Source organism: Pholis gunnellus (assembly GCF_910591455.1).
Source record: "Pholis gunnellus genome assembly, chromosome: 3".
Classification (NCBI taxonomy): domain Eukaryota; kingdom Metazoa; phylum Chordata; class Actinopteri; order Perciformes; family Pholidae; genus Pholis; species Pholis gunnellus.
In genome coordinates, this window is record NC_136529.1 from 17,389,283 (window position 1) to 17,406,535 (window position 17,253).

At 40.0% G+C, this 17,253-nt stretch overlaps 1 protein-coding gene across 2 annotated transcripts; it reads left to right on the top strand.

The window, feature by feature from the left end:
- The first annotated feature begins 22 nt into the window (after window positions 1-22).
- arfgap1 (ADP-ribosylation factor GTPase activating protein 1) lies at window positions 23-11,385 on the top strand. 2 transcript variants are annotated; one of them, XM_079186697.1, is made up of 13 exons: window positions 23-219; window positions 2,346-2,416; window positions 2,895-3,004; window positions 3,098-3,269; window positions 3,399-3,499; window positions 3,591-3,677; window positions 3,781-3,895; window positions 3,994-4,050; window positions 4,187-4,219; window positions 5,843-5,899; window positions 6,933-6,992; window positions 7,520-7,575; window positions 7,685-11,385. In XM_079186697.1, the coding sequence occupies exons 2-13, from the start codon at window positions 2,357-2,359 to the stop codon at window positions 8,022-8,024; spliced, it is 1,248 nt and encodes a 415-aa protein (XP_079042823.1). In that variant the 5' UTR covers window positions 23-219; window positions 2,346-2,356; the 3' UTR covers window positions 8,025-11,385. The 2 variants fall into 2 exon arrangements, with proteins under 2 accessions (XP_079042823.1, XP_079042824.1); XM_079186698.1 differs by lacking the exon at window positions 5,843-5,899.
- The last annotated feature ends 5,868 nt before the right edge of the window (window positions 11,386-17,253 follow it).

A 17,253-nucleotide genomic window follows, 5' to 3' on the forward strand; every position in this document is an offset into this window, starting at 1 on the left:
GCATTGCACTGCCAACGTATGCAAACAGGAACATGGCTACCGGTGCTTAACATCAGCAGCCTATCGTTTCAATACACTTCTGTTGACCCGACACAGTCTGTGACAGTATAATATTTGCTGTGCCTCCGCCACAGAAGAAAAGCCTTCTTAGAGTTTATCGGCGGAGCAGCAGACCTTCTAAAAAAAACAACGTCTTCGTTGTTCATCAATCACAGACAGGTAACGGTTCAGTTAGCTAGGTCGACGGCTAACGTTAGCATTGTCGTTAGTCACCACATCAATTCACTTACATTTTAAAATGTTGGTGAAATGTCCATGGGGCAAATACGTGTTTAATGATAAGCCGAAGTAAAACACGAGAGCGGCGTCTAAACGGTTTACGAGTGTGTCCTTTAAATGTCCACGGACATCTGTAACGTTAGTGTTTGTTACGTGGAGCGTTGACACGACTGCACTTCTGTGTTGAAACCACAAATAGTTTCAACATTTGTGGTTTCATTTCATTAAAGAGACAGACGTCACCTGATTTCTGTCGTATAATTCATGGTTATTTACATTTAGGCCTTGCTTCAAGGGAGTCTAAATTAAAATCTGATTAGCTTAACCCACATCCTCGCTCTTGTGGACAAATGAAAGCTGATTGTGTTTTCATAGAAAATACCCATAACGTCTGTAAAGTTGTCTGTCAATTTGCTGCTAGAAATCCTCAAAAGTGCTAAAGTTTGGCAGAGGATAGACACGTTTCCTCCTGTTGTATTGTCTCCGAATGAAGCTGGTTTAAGGAATGTAAACCCACCAGTCGAGTGAGAGTTTTCTTTGCTGACGTTCACCCTCATAGTCACCTGAATGTCTGCCTCTCTGTGAAAACATCACACCTATCTGAGAATAGTTCCAATCCACCCTAATACAGACGCTGTACTGTTTCTGTGAATTTATTTTTATTTTTATAGTAACATCGGTATCTTTAGACGACTGCTGTTATGATTAGATGGTAAATAAATTAGGTTATCGTTCTGTTGTTCAGTTCAATACCTGAGTTTAAAGGGTAGAGCTGGCTTTTTCCATATTTTCTTTATAGTCATCGTGAAAAGACCAAATACCAACCACGCATTATTCTAATAAGTATGAATTGCTTGCCCTGTCTGTGGTTCTCTGTCCCAGGCCCATTCATTCTTATAGAATATGTAAATCTTTAAAACAATGATAAAGTTTCTTAAAAGAAAAAACGCTAAGTCTGTTTCTAAAACTGCTGGGCACTGTAGAGTTTAGCTATCATTATTTAAATAGAGGTTAAGAGTAGGGGCATGCATTAATACATACTTAGTACTTTGTGGTAGTAGGTCAGTGTAGGATAGGCTCTAAAGAAACTAAAGGGTCCATGCACATTGAAGACATGTCAGCCAGTGTAACGTGTGGCTTCCTGATCTGTTTTCAGAGTTTTTGGATGTCTTTAGAAGTCTACGACAAGGAAAAATATTATATATTAGGCTTTGGCTACATAGACGTCTTATTGGGATCAGTTCATTGTTGGTTTTAGTCTTTTCATGGGATTTCCAACACAGAGTATTAAGTCATCTGTATAGATATGTTCAAAAGAGAACATTAATTTCATTTCACCACCATGTAGGGGTTACATCAGTGTAATGAGTGAATGTGTCATAGTGTCCTCGTACTTCATTAATCACCAAGTTTGTCTTTGCAATAACAATCATTGGCGATAACTGAACAAAAAGAGCCACGCTAAAAATGGAGTAATCAAAAATATAATCCAAAATGTATTAGTATTATGTATTAGTTGCAGCCCTAGTTTTAAGAGCTTGCGGTCTGATGGATATTAAGCTGACCTCCTGTATCATCCTGGGAAGGTGTTACTGCAGCTTTTTGTCGCTTCCCTTGGCAGCAGCCTGCCTGCTGCTTTCATCCACTTTCAAGGCGAGGCACAGTTCATCTGAAACAATCCTGCGGTCTGTGGAGCAGGTCCAGGTTTGTTTTAGATGACGACATCAAAACAGTTCTCACTGCTATCGGCTTTGAACCAGAGACTGGTTAAAATTCACGAATTATATCTGACCTCCGTTATATAACACAAAGGGTGTCACTTCTATTTTAGGGTGGCTTTGTTTCTTGAACAGACGGTTCAATAGGAATGTATGATTTCAGTATGTGAAATAGTGCTCTAGTGCTATGATTTCATTCAATTATAGGCACTTCTTTCATGATGTAGCTTGGTAATATAAAGTAGTGGAGTATTTGTGTCTTTTGAACATATCTATACAGATGATTCCATACTCTGCTTTGGTAACTAAATGTTTTACTTAAGAAGGTCCTCTATCGTTGTCTTTCAGTGTGGGTCAACATGGCGAGTCCAAGGACCAGAAGAGTTCTGAAGGAAGTGAGAACCCAAGACGAGAATAATGTAAGCCTTCACAGCAACCTATTCACACGGCTAACCGTCACTTCTTAGTCCAAATAGTGTGCCCTCACTGGACCCTTATAATCCACATAGCTGGTGGGAGCAGGTGTTTTGGGATGCCTGCAAAGTAGCACAAGTTCACTCTCCTTCACAAAGTTTCCCCGCTTTCATCAACGATCAAATAAAATGGTGGCAGTAATTGTAGGTCCGAATTTCACCGCCAGTGGACATGTTGTTGGCCAGCATCTTTGGCGCTAATATTTGACAGATATGGGTCCTAAACTAAAAATGAAAGGCCAATATGAATACATGTAGTATTGTTCTATTTATTTAACTGACAGTGCAGTGTGAAATGATCGTGTACAATGTTAAAACACATGGGGTTAGTGGACATTTTGTATACCGTAGATATTTTCCTTATAAATGCAGGATCGGGAGGTGTAAATGTATTAACTGTCCAGCGGGCCTTGTTGTTTTTCAGCTATGTTTTGAGTGTGGTGCCTTTAACCCTCAATGGGTCAGTGTGACCTATGGGATCTGGATTTGTCTCGAGTGCTCCGGCAAGCACAGGGGCCTGGGAGTACATCTCAGGTGAGAATAGTGGACCCTATCATGGTGTTAATGATTTAGAAAATGCTGGACAGCCTGATAATGATTAATGTGTCTTTTCTGCCCCGTCCACAGTTTTGTGCGCTCCGTCACCATGGACAAGTGGAAAGATATTGAGCTTGAAAAGATGAAAGCGGGAGGAAATGGAATATTCCGTCTATTTCTTGAAGGCCAAGATGATTACGATCCGACCTGGACGTTACAGGATAAATACAACAGCAAAGCTGCTGCACTCTTTAGAGACAAGGTGAGGTGTGCAGGTGGAAAGCTCTTTGGTCAATTTGTCTATTGGCAGAATGATCTAGTTTTTGCTGAGGCCTCTTTGAGATGACTAGCTTGTGAAGGTGTCTTATTTTGATCATCCTGTATATGACAGGTTGTAACTTTAGCCGAGGGTAAGGAGTGGTCCATTGAGACATCCCCTGCCAGAAACTGGACATCTCCTCAACCCAAGACCGGCCTTTCATCCTCTCATCGGTAAAAGTGGTTTCTAACACACTCACACTATGGGCAATGGCAGATTACAGGACAGGCATTAAAGCAGTGAATTCATGCTTCTGTCAAACAGCTCTGGAGGACCGGGACAAAGCTCAGCAAAATCTGGAGACAAGGCTTTTGAAGACTGGTTGAGTGATGACGTTAACTCGTATCAGAGGTGAGAGCCTCACATTCTCTACGTTTCTTTTCTTATGCACTTGTCTGTTGGTTTCTTTGTCTTAAGTGTTTTATTTCTACATTATGTCTTTATGCTTCGTCAGTGGAGGGGGCTATAGTGGGAATCAAGAGAATCGGTATGTTGGCTTTGGCAACACAGTCACTCCAGAGAAGAAAGAGGACGACTTCATCAACAATGCCATGTCTTCTATTTATTCGGTAGGTCACAATGTATATCTCTTGTCCGAGTTGTACTTTTTATTGTATTTTTCTTCCCCCCGTGGCAGTTTTTTAAATGTTTAAATTTGTTTTTGCAGGGCTGGAGCAGTTTTGCTGTTGGAGCTAGCAAGTTTGCTACTATCGCTAAAGATAATGTAAGTGTATTTACGTGATAAACACTTTATTGTTTTTCTGCATGGAAAAAAAAAAAATCCAGACAATCCAAAAAACAACCCTCATAAAAAATAAAGAGGTCATTCATATTTGTTTTGTCTTTAACCTCTCCTATAGACATCTAAACTTGCAAACCAAGCAACCTTAAAGGTAAGACTGATATAGTAACGGGTAACCTGTAACCAGAACTACGACTTTTTGTCTGTCGGGATTGCGTTTGAAGTTCCCTGTTTTGTTGAATAGGACCCCTATAACTAAAGGGAATTAGTAGTGTTCTAACAATGTGTGCCATTTTGGTAAATCTCTTACCATATAATGTAAATGTCCAGCTGCAATAACTGTGTGACTACTTTAATATCTCTTTGCCTTCTCTGGATGTAGTTAAAGGGCTATAAAGCACCCCCAGAACCGGTAAAGCAGATAATAGGTGCATGGCGCTTTTTCTGCATCATGTTTTACATTTTTTTTAAGTTAGACATTACCCATTTTTTTACATTTTTGTTAGCTTGTGAGTTGTTATTTTTTCACAGTACAAATATTTTGCAAAATGGTGAGCACCATCTTCACGTGCTTTTGCTTGGATACTGTGCTTTTCTTGGGGCTTATTCTTTGAGTTTATGGATAACCTGTGGAAGACAGTTTGTAACTGTATTGTGAGATGGGGATTGACTTTAATTCCTACCCCCAATATAGAAATGTTGTTCCATGAACTGTTCACTCACATCCATTGATAGTCGGTTATCCATTTATGCATGACGTTTTTGTGTCGACTGCTAACCGTGCCGTAGAAGTGTAATGGTATTTAAAAACAATTAAGTTTGGCATTAATCAACATCAATGCAGAGCAACATTTGGTATTTTTGGGGTATTTTGCTCCTCATCTGTTCTGTTATTTTCTATAAATAAGGCAACAAGAAAAAAATCCTAAGGAAAAATAAAAATTTACAAAATTGCAATCGTAGTTCTAGCTCAGGTGGAGCCCTCTACTGGACATAATGGCGTAGCCATTCAATCAGGACTCGCCTACCCGAATACATGCGGAACCCACTGTAGATAAGGCAGCACACATAACACAGCTGTCTGCCAGCCTTCCCATGGAAGCGTCGAAAGTGATCCCACTGCTGCTGGCATTGAATCTAGTGCAGCGTTGGGCAGGCTGGGGGCAGCGCTCTCGGCGTGCGTCGGGGCACTTGAAGCAGGCGTCGTGAAGATCCGTCCCAGTGATGAGGCCGGGACATGACGTTCTTCAAGAGGTGACTCCATCTGTGCAGATGAGCAGTCGGCGGGCAAACTGCTGTACACTGAATAGAGAAAGGCAGACGGCTGTATGTGTTGCCTTATATACTGTAGGGCCCACACAATTCGAGTAGGCATGTCGGTGGACAAACACGTGCTCACGAATGGAGGAGAGTATTACCCAGAGAGTCCTGTGTGAGTTACAACATGCATCCTATATGTAGCATGTTTCTTTGAATAATTTAGGTGGCAGAGTAGAAAAGCAAAGATGTTGTCTTTTAATATTTTGAAGATAGACGAAGACTTAAAAGGCTTCTAGTGTTTCACCAAACTCTCAGTAAGAAATCGTATGCAGTGTTGCCTCATAAGAGAAGTTTTTTTAACCATTACACCCTCTAGTGCTTGCTCAGTGTCATGGTGAATGGGAATGACTGTCGCTTCATGCAACTTCAGAACAAGCAGCTCAGTGTCTTGCTCTACTGTGAATGTTTAACTGTTTCTCATTCAAGTGAATTCTCCCCTCTGACTTCCAACTAGGCTGCAGAGTTAGGACAGACATTAAATGAGAACGTTATCAAACCCACCCAGGAAAAGGTAACATTGATGTTTGAAGTTGTAGATTTGGTGGTGGGATAGAGTCCGTTAGAGAAAACAAACAGCTTCAGATGTGAATGTGCTATTTTCTGCACTGCTTGTCTGCGTCAGTTTATCTGCTTTATGCCAGCTTACATTAAACGACAAAAGCTGCAGTTTTAAGGATGCAAAAAAAACCAAATCAAACCTTTCATTTCTCCAGTGACTCAGCAATGGGATTTGAAGAAGCACACAGCTGTGAACTGTTTATTTGGGAGCGGATGTGAGTCAGATTGAACTTTTGGTCACTGGCTTAAAGTACATTTAAACATTTGGAGGAACCAAATTGGATGTCATGCGTCATATCAAGACATTCAGTTTTTAGTTTAACATGTTGTAATTAAAGTCAAGCTTCACTAAACAATATTAAAAGTTAAAATATCACAGTCCTGGTCCATACGTTTCTCATGAAATGACACAACCTGTAGCTCTTCAATTGACAGTTAGTCGCTCCCTGTCTTTGCAGATTCTGTGTTTAAGCGTTTGCATCAGAATAAGCTTTGTTTTTAAACTAAATCCCTGAGGTCATAATGAGTTGTTTACACATAACTGCTCTAACTCTTTACTGTCAAGTGAGCCGCTCCTGGATGTGTCTTTAATGAGATCAAATGAGTCCTGTTTAGCTATAAGACAACTTGATGTATTTTGGAAAGGCCAATGACTGAGAGAAACTAGTTTTAAACTAAACGTTTTTGTCTTCTAAGGTACAGTTGGCATTTGTGATTTACGGTATTTATAGTAAGCGCTTTTGTAACGCTCTTCTTGCTCTCTTGCTGAGCGGTTATAGCTCCTTTTACTTTGGACTTATTTTCTCTTGAAGAATAACCTTTTGTTGGATTCAAACAAAATGTTATTGTTTTCTCATGTTGATTATCAGTGCCCTCAACAAAACGCATCACTTCTCTCACAATCAAACTGCTGCTTATAACATGTAAGTTAGATAATGGATGGATATTGTTGTTTTTAAAAGTTTTTAATAATTTGGCTCATTCAGGTAAAAGATGGCAAATTTCTAGATGAAGTGGCAGTCGGCATCAATGGGCTGGCAACCAAGGTAGGACGGGCAGACCTCTGCCACGCTGTACAGATGCTAAACCAGTCTCCTGAGCCGGGAACAGCAACACTGATCCAACACTTATAACTTAAGATAAGCTGAAACTGCAGAGCCTGCCTCGGCCCCCTGCAGCAGACCCCTCAAAGGAGACTGGTTTCGCTGTGTTGATGAATGTTTGAACAATTCTAATTTAATGTCATCTCTCGTTTTTCTTGCTGCCATTTTTAATCTGGTGGTGAGTACTTGGTGTTAGAAAACAAACATGTGTTTTCAGTTTTATTATTGCTGCCTCTAACTGTTGCTAAATCTAGAAATGCAGCATCATATTTTCATTTGTTGTGAAGCTAATATTGATTGTTTATGGACTTAGATTTAAAGATTTTAATTCCTGCAGTTATTCTTTCAACCACCATTAGTGTTTACCATTGGCTTTCATTTTCAGATTAAGTAAAATACCGTTTCTTACAAAGTCACAATGTTTTAACACGTACAGTAACAGCTGCTGAAAAGTCTTGTCTGTTCTTTAGGTTCAGGGAGCTGGTTCAAAATTGACAAATCTCTTCTCGGGAAAACCGGAGGATGGGTAATAACTACTTTATACATGTTTATTTTTTATATCCCACATGCAAAATCTGTTGCACTGTGTGAATGAATGCAAGGCAACATGAAGATGGTGTTTTGACTGTGTTCAGGTGTACCGGAGAGAGCTACCAGAACATGGATGCCACTGAGGGATATCAGGGCAGTTCTACCCAGCCGGTCTCAAAGGACTTCTGGGAAACCTTTGGCAGCAACAACTCCTTAAAGGCCAAGCAATCACCCAGCAGTGACAGCTGGACCATCGCGGAGAATTCTGCAAAGAAGAGCTCTGACAGTTGGGACAATTGGGGCTCCGAAGCAGCGTCCAACAACAAACACAGCACAGAGGAGAGCTGGGAGGCCTGGGACAACAACTGGGAGAACGCAGAGGGTAAGACGAAGAAGAGTCCCACGAAACCTGCTGAGGAAACCTGGGATAATGCAGACTGGTAGTGACCTCACAACCATACATCTCCTCACCCGTCTCCCCCTCTGTTTCTCTGTCTCTGCTCATCTCACTGGCACTTTTAGGGAAAGAGCTGTGTCAGCTTAGTTCCCATCAATCCATTCAAAAATATATTTATTATAAACCCAAGAAACGATAAATGAAGCCCGGGGTTAGGTTTTGCTCATTGTTGAAGGAATATTCTTAAAAGGTACAACCATACTGACTTGCAGTCATGTAGTTTATTCATCAGCTGGAAGTAAGAAGAAGTCAGTGTAGATATGGTCATAACTTTCTGCCTGGGCTCCCCAAATATATAACTCTTTACGGTGAAGAACAGTGTTCATACTGTATGGGTTTAATGGTTCTCAATTCAAATACACATTCAAACACCGATGCATGACGGAGAAAATCTGACACTGTAAATATCAGTTCTTGTAAATACAGTATGATTGACTAAACACTAATGACATGATTTTCTGTTTGTTCAATCAAATAGATTTGTTTTGCCCCTGGACCTTTTGCACATTTTTGTTCTCATAAATGTATTTTGAAAAGCATGTTTGATTAAATTAGAGCCGTTTCCCCGCTGTAGTCGCAAAGTGTTACATTAAATCAAAGAAACAAACAACTACTGGAACAAGTTAGCTTTCATCAATCAAGTCTGTGTGAATACGTAGAATTTAAATTCAATACTCTAATGTGTAATGAGGTGGAGCTACAGCAAATTACCTTTTTGTTTTTGTTTTTTTCTGGGGTTTTTTGTTTAAAATGTGCAAATAGTCAGTGGGTTTGAAAACAAAGCTGTGGATACATTATCATGTTTTGAAGAGCAGAAAATGGACTGGATGGTTAAAAGTAAAATTCGTTGTGTCCCAAACAAATAAAGTTGATCAATAATTACCCTTTTAACTTGTAAAACAGTGAAGTTGGTGTTCACATTGGTGTCATCAATGAGCTGTGAACTCTTTTTCGTCGTCGCCATCTACAGCTCAAGACCGGTGTGCGACTCCCACTCAAATATTCTTTTTAGGCACATCCCCAACATCATTTTTAGGATTTTTTTTTTTGTTACACAACTCCTCAAGTAATGCCATCTGTTACTTTATACTTCAACATTAAGTTATGTTACCACATTGTCTTTTACTTTACAGCCTAATATATTAGGGTGGAGAATTATCAACTAAAAAGATCCCAGAAACCAATCACGAAATCATATTCTGAAGCATTGAATTACAATAAAATGTCACAATAACGGCCAGTAATTATTGATCTACTTGTGGGTTTACCTGACTTTGAAGCCGGCTGACTAAAGAATAAATATGCATAGTTTATTGTAGATGATTCCACACAATAGTCTCATTTCAGGTTAATATACATGTGTATATATGTACTGTATGCGAGTGTGGAGGTTGTTTCATTAACAGATGTTAGCTGCATGGTGTTATCTGTGAGCCTGTAACTTGTGACCTCAGCTGAACTCACTGGTAATTCTACATTTCATCTCGTATGAAGCACCTCTGTGTTCTCCACATCTGGGTTATTGCACCGTAGTCCTTATGTGTCGTGAGGATTTGATGTCACATATCTTCACACTTGTTAATGACACCCATTATACGCTGGGTGTTAAGACGGTCATAGCTCTCAAACACTTAGGAAGTTATTCGGCAGCTGCAGCTCATTGTTTTAACAATTGGAAATGTGATTGGTGTGAAGTTGGGTATTTGACAAGCCTGTAGTAAAATTCAAACGAGCCATCGAGGTTTCGAACTAGGACAATTTTGCAGAACCTGACTTTCCCATGTGGCCTTTAATTCCCTCGAACATAAGGAGTTGCAACTTAATCGTACTGTAAAAGTTTAATTTGCCTGTTCATGTAATAACCTACAGATGCCCAGTCTTCATAGAAGATGCAAACCTCTCAAACTGAACTCAAGTTAAATACACTTGAACCAACTCCAGGAAGATAAAGTTAATGACTTATATGAGAAGACATCTTTGGTTTGCACCTGATTTTGTGATGCTTGGTGTCTGTAATAATCAGCCAGTTAATTAATAACTGCTCGTAGGGCAGTCTTGCAATGCATCTAAGCTGCTGGATTGTTTGTTATTAGGGTGTTATAACACTTTGCTGTACCTCTGTAGGCAGTACACGTTGGGCCTCATGATTAGTAAAGATATTTTATTATCGCAGGTTTTAATGTGGAAGGCCATTTCCTGGGAACTTTATTCCATGTCCATTTCCTACCTCTAAGAAGTCTTCAGTTTACAGCGGAGTTTTTTTAGTCGGTGAACTTTTAGTTTGTTCTGAACCGTTCAGCGTTGTTTTGATGTCGACCGTATTGCAGCAGGCTTTGCTGTGGCTCATCTTGTCTTTGCTGAATGAAGTGTGTTACAGCAAAGCAACAAAGATGGCTCTACAGCATTAGTGTGTATCTGTGACATTACAATGATGTAAACAAGAAAAACAACAACGATCACTCCTGGAACATAAATGTCACTGAACCTCTGTAGTCGTGTTCATGTATGGTCATGTGTTGAAAAACCTTAAACGGCTGTGACGGCTTTCTCTTGATGGCTGGTGTCAGTTTGCTCGTGTGTCTCTGATGCAGTGAGGTGTACACGTCAGTAAATCACCATCAAATATATATATATATCGTTAACCCCCAGCCTTCCCTACTAAAGCTTTGTGTCAGTCATTTTGATTCATTTTGATTTTATGATGGCATGACTTAAAACATATAAACTGCCAGAAAATGAATAGAAGCCTTTGTTCTGTGATATCTGATGTTTTCAAAAGAGGAATATTTTAACAGTCTGAAATCTGTATCAGAGCTTATAGTTCTGAAATACATCTTTTTATGGTGAATGTTTGGGGTTACTGGTACACATGAAACACTTATAAACTGCAGAACGTGTTAATGACTGAAATGCATCTAAAAGGTCTTGATATAAGGTGATGATTCTTTTCTTTTTTCTTTTTTTTTTCATACACCCGATGTAATCTGAAGCCAATTCTAAACTTTAACTTTCCAGAGCTTTAGTGTGGCTCAGTGTCTGTGCCTGTCGACCATTTGAGATCGGGTATGTCCGTGTGTGTTGATGAAACTATTATATCAGAAATACTATTTTTGATGTCATGCATGAGATGTAATGTGGAGCTAAATACATTCAGCTGTTGTTTGATTTTTCAAAAGTCGTCTCCTCAGTGAGTGTCAGTGCAGTTGTCTGCTTTGCCCCCTAACAGTTTCACCAGCAGCCATCCCATGACGTGAGCCAGTGTTATCTACTCAGTTGAGGCTGAGGATATATTTTACCTGTACACATGGTTTCTGTGTTGAATAAAAGTCAATTGTGCCGTGAATGCCATTTGCTGTCTGTGTGGTGCAGAATCTAGAGTCATTTGTTGATCCTCTTGGAGAGAGAAACTTGATACACAATGTGGTTATGTTATGTAGAGCTAAGTTGTAAAATGATGGGCTAGTTTGTTTGGGAACATTTTGCACAAGCTTATTAGTAAGTCTTTAGAGACGCTCAATATGGTGGTGGTCATTTAATTCACCAATGAATGAGAAAATTGTTATAGTTCCGATATGGAAGTATTGATCGATTATTACAACAGCTCCGGTTCTTTTGTGCCTGGGAATGAATCCTGCACAAGAACAATGTCACTATGTTGGAGTTGAATCATGTATCATTCAACAAAGAACTTCAAGCAAGTGGATGAACGATGTTGACCGTGAGAAAATAAACTAGTCCTTCTAAAAATTACATTACAATTTAAAAAAATAGCCTTATTTGTCCTTTAACATTTTAGCAAATGCAAGGGTAGTGTTATAGATATACTGGTATTAGACACAACAAGCATAATTATCACTTATAGCTTTGGTGCTGACATTCAATGAAGGTGCATCTCTAAAATGTTTGCAGGATTTGCACCAAACAGTATTTATGGATGCAGTTTATGACTGTTTTTTCCAAGTAACACATCTGTGAAATCTTGTCATAACTCAAATGTTTGCATTTATGGAATTAAATATTGAGCAAATTTAACCAGGCCAAGATATGAAACACATTAGGACTTATATTTTAGATTTGGCAACACCCTGTGTAAAGTACGATGTCTGACTGAGACTCAATAATATAACCTTGTTAAAGATTACTGCAGCGACATGAGTCAGAAACGTCTTTGCCCTACCACCTACTGCATTTGAGGAAGATGTCAGTTTAATTGTGCACAAATTAAATTAGATCAAGGGTCTGCCTCATCAGCAGACGGTGACATTTACATTGTGTCCCGCCTACAAGGCGTGGAATTGTGTCTCCTTTCCAAAAGTATTTTATGGGAGACAGAGAGAGAGAGAGAGAGACAGACAGAGAGAGAGAGAGAGAGCAGCATCACTGCATGAGTAACACTGAGCATCGACATTAGCCGCGAAGTAGGCTTCAGTAAAAACCACGCATCCGTTTCATAGTAGAGCCAGAAAGCATCAGGACATCCTCGGAACAGGCGCCGGGAGACAGGCTGCATCATGACCGCAATGGAGGAGCAGGCAGAGACTGGCTGGATGACTGAATAACATCGGCCGCCTTTTGAGGAACACCGCTGGTACCGACTGTGAGAGCGCGTGAGTTCGCTGCTACTTTAGAATATAGCACGACGTAGTCCGTGATAATGTGTAATATAACGTTACCGACGTTATCACGAGTTGTGATTGATTTCGCCAACGTGAAATAACCATAAGGTTGCAAAATTGCAGCCGTTGCTGCATCAGTGTGTGTGTGAGCTCCCCGTGGTCTACCACAGCTTCAGTCCAGCCTGATCGATAACCAGCCAACCGAGCCTTCAACCTTTTATTATTTGTATTAGTTCATGATAAAAGAAGCGTGTATTGAACGGCATGAACACTTCAAACGTCTGTGAGACGAGCATCACAGACTATGCCAACAAACGGTCAATCTTGCAACATGCAAGCGGGTTGTTATCGCGTTTCATGCAAAAAGACTGTACATTTGTTTTAATTTAATAATTTTGGCTAAAGGGAAATTGGCGAAGCTGTTTTTTCCCCCCACTAACGGAGCAGTCATCTCTTGATAAACACCGTATACAACCAGAGGGGGCGCCACTCCGCGTATTCAACTAACGTAGGCTAACTTCAACTAGCTATCATAAAAGTTAGGCGCCTCACAGACTAAGCTACATGTGTGAATGTTTTTATTTGAACCAGCCTAGACAGAAGCCCCCTAACCACATTATAAGAATAGTAAAATGGCGTCAGAAACATCCGGGTCGCGGTGAAAAGTAGCAGTTGGGGGACAGAAAGAAGTTGAGTCTTTAGAGACGAAGCTCGGACCACACCGGGGGATTTCTTTGCAGTTGTTGCTATGCTACCACTGCAGCGCGTGCAGACCAGTTGCTAAGTGGTCTCCGTTAAAACCTCCCAGTACAGCAGCCCAGTAGAGCCCAGTAGAGCCCAGTCCACCGACATACACCAGTCAGATGACAGCATTGTTAAGGATATAAAACTGTTTTAATCACGAAACTTTGCATGCATCTTCTATCCTGCACTGAGCCACCAACATATGTCATAACCAGAGAAGCACACAGGTATAAATTATAGCAATAATTACAGGTGTGACCGTTCAAGGGGAAGTCAATTTTATTTTATATAGCCCAATATCACAAATTAGCCTCCAGGGCCTTTACAATCTGTACAGGATATGACACACTGTCCTTAAACTGAGGAGGGATCTGCCAGGACAGACAGACCTGCAACAGATATGTGTACAGAATAGACCAACGCAGTAGAATTACAGTGTGGACAATCAGGATTAAACAAACGTATGGATAGAGTGTAAACATACTGGAGCATATATCAGGGAGGATGTCAAGCAATGCCAAACAGATCCTGAACTACACAACCTCTCCTCCACCGTGGAGAGGACAGAACACACTAGAGGCGAGAAGCTCAACACATCATTCACACTGAAGGAGAAGGAGACAAGGACATGTACACAAGAGAGAGAGAGAGAGAGAGAGAGAGAGAGAGAGAGAGAGAGAGAGAGAGAGAGAGAGAGAGAGAGAGAGAGAAAGAGGCTGAATCTCCTGGAGGACAAAGATCCAGATCCAAAACATCTGGAAAGGGTAACAAGAGAGAGAGAAAGAGAGGGAGGTCCCAGGAGGGTCAAGAAAGTCTCAAAGTTTGTGAGAACAGAAACTATCTGAGATTCAACATCTGCATATTTCACTGCAGATTCTGTAGAAGTAACTCGAGACAAGAGACTAAATTTGTATCTAATCTCATTAAAAAAACTAACCGTTTTGAATTTACGTCATTTACGTTTCCTTCTCCTGCAAGAAACATGTTTGATCATTAAACCAGGGTGAAGACCTTGAAGACCAGTTGTGTTTCAGTAGAAAGCAGTGCAACTGAAACTGAACTGAATCCCAAAGACTAGGAAGGTCTGTCTTTAACACACAGTCACACAGTTTTGACAGGTCCTGTCACTGCAGTGAAAGGATTCAGGACTGCAGGCAATCGCTCTCCAAGTACAGTTGAAGTTGACGGTCCAAGTACAGGCTGGTGTCGCTTCACATGTGACAAGAGAGTGATCTGACAGCACGGATGTGACCGTCAGAGCAGAAACCTCTCTCTAGTTGATATGAATGGTTTCAGTTCAAGAGCCTAAAAAAGAGTTGTATTTAATAACACATCTGGAGGTTGAATTGAAAAGACACTTATAGATTGAGCCCCACCTTGTTTGAGTTTCATTTAATAGTAAGATTGTGTTTAAGCCATGTGTCACATAAACAGACTATGCTGAAGAATCTAATTGTTTATCAGGATGGCTTTGGTAGACAGTTATCAGGTACGTATGAAACCACATGTGAGCGTCTTGTTTGTGCTGCAGCTTTTAGTAATAGGCAAATATGTGGAGCCACATGTAGATGATGTGTTAATTGGAAGAAGATACCTTATATTATTATGGTATCAGAGCCATTGTTATTAATAATATGATATGAACATTCAAATTACACCTATTAGGCCTCTTGAATGGTCAACTTTATGTTAGTTATATTTGACTGCGTGATAATGTTCATTCTCAACTATTTCACAAATAATTAATGGAGAAATCAAATTACTTTTTGTAGTGTTTTAGGCCATTATTTATCATTATTTGTAGTTTGAAAAAATGTAATATGATGTTATTAATAGATGATAAATCATAAATATCAATAGTCCTATGCTACAAAGGAAAACATAGATAACAACATGGCTTTAACGCTGATTAACACCGATTATCTTTAGCCAAATGTCAGTGCTGAAAGTGCAGATTAGCAACAGAGAAAAACATCTCCCCACGTTCTTTAATATTAATACAAGAACAAACTTCAGAGAGGGCTGAGAGATCACATGTTATGTGAAGCGGTGGGCCGTCTGCTTGAAGGTGCGGAGGCGGTGCAGTCGCTCCATCAGATGGCTGGTTAGACTCTGAATTGAATTGGCAGTTTTCACTGCGTATCATTTGCAGAATCCAACTTAATTTGTTGTTGTTGTTAATCACACATGCATCACTCTGTATCAGTCTGTTAATCTCTCTAATTTGTGACAAATTATGTGGAGAATGCAATGCCAGGATCCTGTGGTTCAAAGTTATCGAGATGAAAGGATTCAGGTCGTGCTTAATATTTATCGTACAATTTGTGTTCCAACTTTAGGATGTCTTCATCGTGAGGAGCCAGCAGCTGTAGTGTAATGATGCTCTCACAGCCGAGCCTGTTAGAGAAAAACCTTCTTTGTGTTATGAATGATCAAAGGACAACAGTGTCAGACGTCAGGGCCATTGCTGACGTAAACTGACAGGTGAACATATTTATAGAATCAGACAAAGCTCAGCAAGACGGTGCTGCAGTGTTTAAATGTACTATAACGCTGGTAAACCTCTCTGGAAGATAATCATCAGGCTGGTTCAGCTTGTTTCACCAGTAACGTGTTGGTGATGTTTCAGATTTCTTTTCAAATGAGCAGCTTTAAGCCGTACAAAGTGTTCTGTATGCTGAATGCAAAGAGACCAGCAAAGTCTTTTTCTTCTTTACCAACGACTTCCAATCACCAGCCGAGTCTGTCACACAGCTTTTCACGCTCATTGTAAGTCAGAGCAGAGAGCGAGATCTCATTTTGTTGTCAAAGACCGGTCGCTGCTGTGTTCCTCTTCCTCTTGTATTTCTGAGCAAATAATGAAACAAGTTTAATAAGCGTTGGGGCACCAGTCAATGTAGCCACAGTAATGTGGCTGTTATAATAAGAAGGAAGTGTCTGTGGGTAAATAATAGTGTGCTCTTGCAATGAGTTAAATTAAACAATAGAGTGAATATGTGATCCACATCAGCGTTAGCATTAAAATGTAGTGTAGAGCCGATGGCCAGACATTTATAATCCCTAAATTGTAGATGTCGCTACACTGCTTGTGTTTCATGTAGTACATATGATTTATTTCTGAATTCAATTATTCATTGCTCAAATGCAAAATATGAAGAAAGTCAAGGGACACTGTAATACACCCATGAACCCTGATTTGTCAAGCACTGTGATGAGTAGTGTTATAACCATTGTGTTTTCTTTCACATACTTCTAGAGCTCCATTCAGGCTATATAACATATACAGAAGGAGAGTTTAACGAACCCGACAGCAATATATCACCTGATATGGTGTTGTACATTACATTTGTCTGCAAGCAAACTTGAGAATTGTGAGTAAGATGTTTATAAATGACCTCAAACAAATGGTGGCATTTCAGTATTGCTACTTTACTTATCGGCCAACAAATATGTATTTGTGATAAGCTAAAGTGGGTGATAATAGAGGTCAGACTCTATTTGTCCCACCATTAAGTTGCTGTGTTGCATATCAAGAAACCCAGTTTGACTTCTTCAAGATGATGCCACAATAATTGGAAAAAAAGTAAATTGTCAAAAGAAATGTTGTTAAAGAAACAAATGGGATGTATATTTGGCATATTTACTGGAAATAATAATGGCATGCCGAAGGCAACAAAGCACAGCAAACCCAGAGCCCAGTGAGCAGAACGCTCAACCCAGTCAAGGTCTGTGTGTGTGTGTGTGTGTGTGAGTGTTTGTTTGTGTTTGTGTGTGTGTGTGTGGGTGGTTTTGTAAAACAGTCTTACAGCTTATTGATCCGTTCACTGACAGATTCAGTTCAGAGGAGAGAAAATGC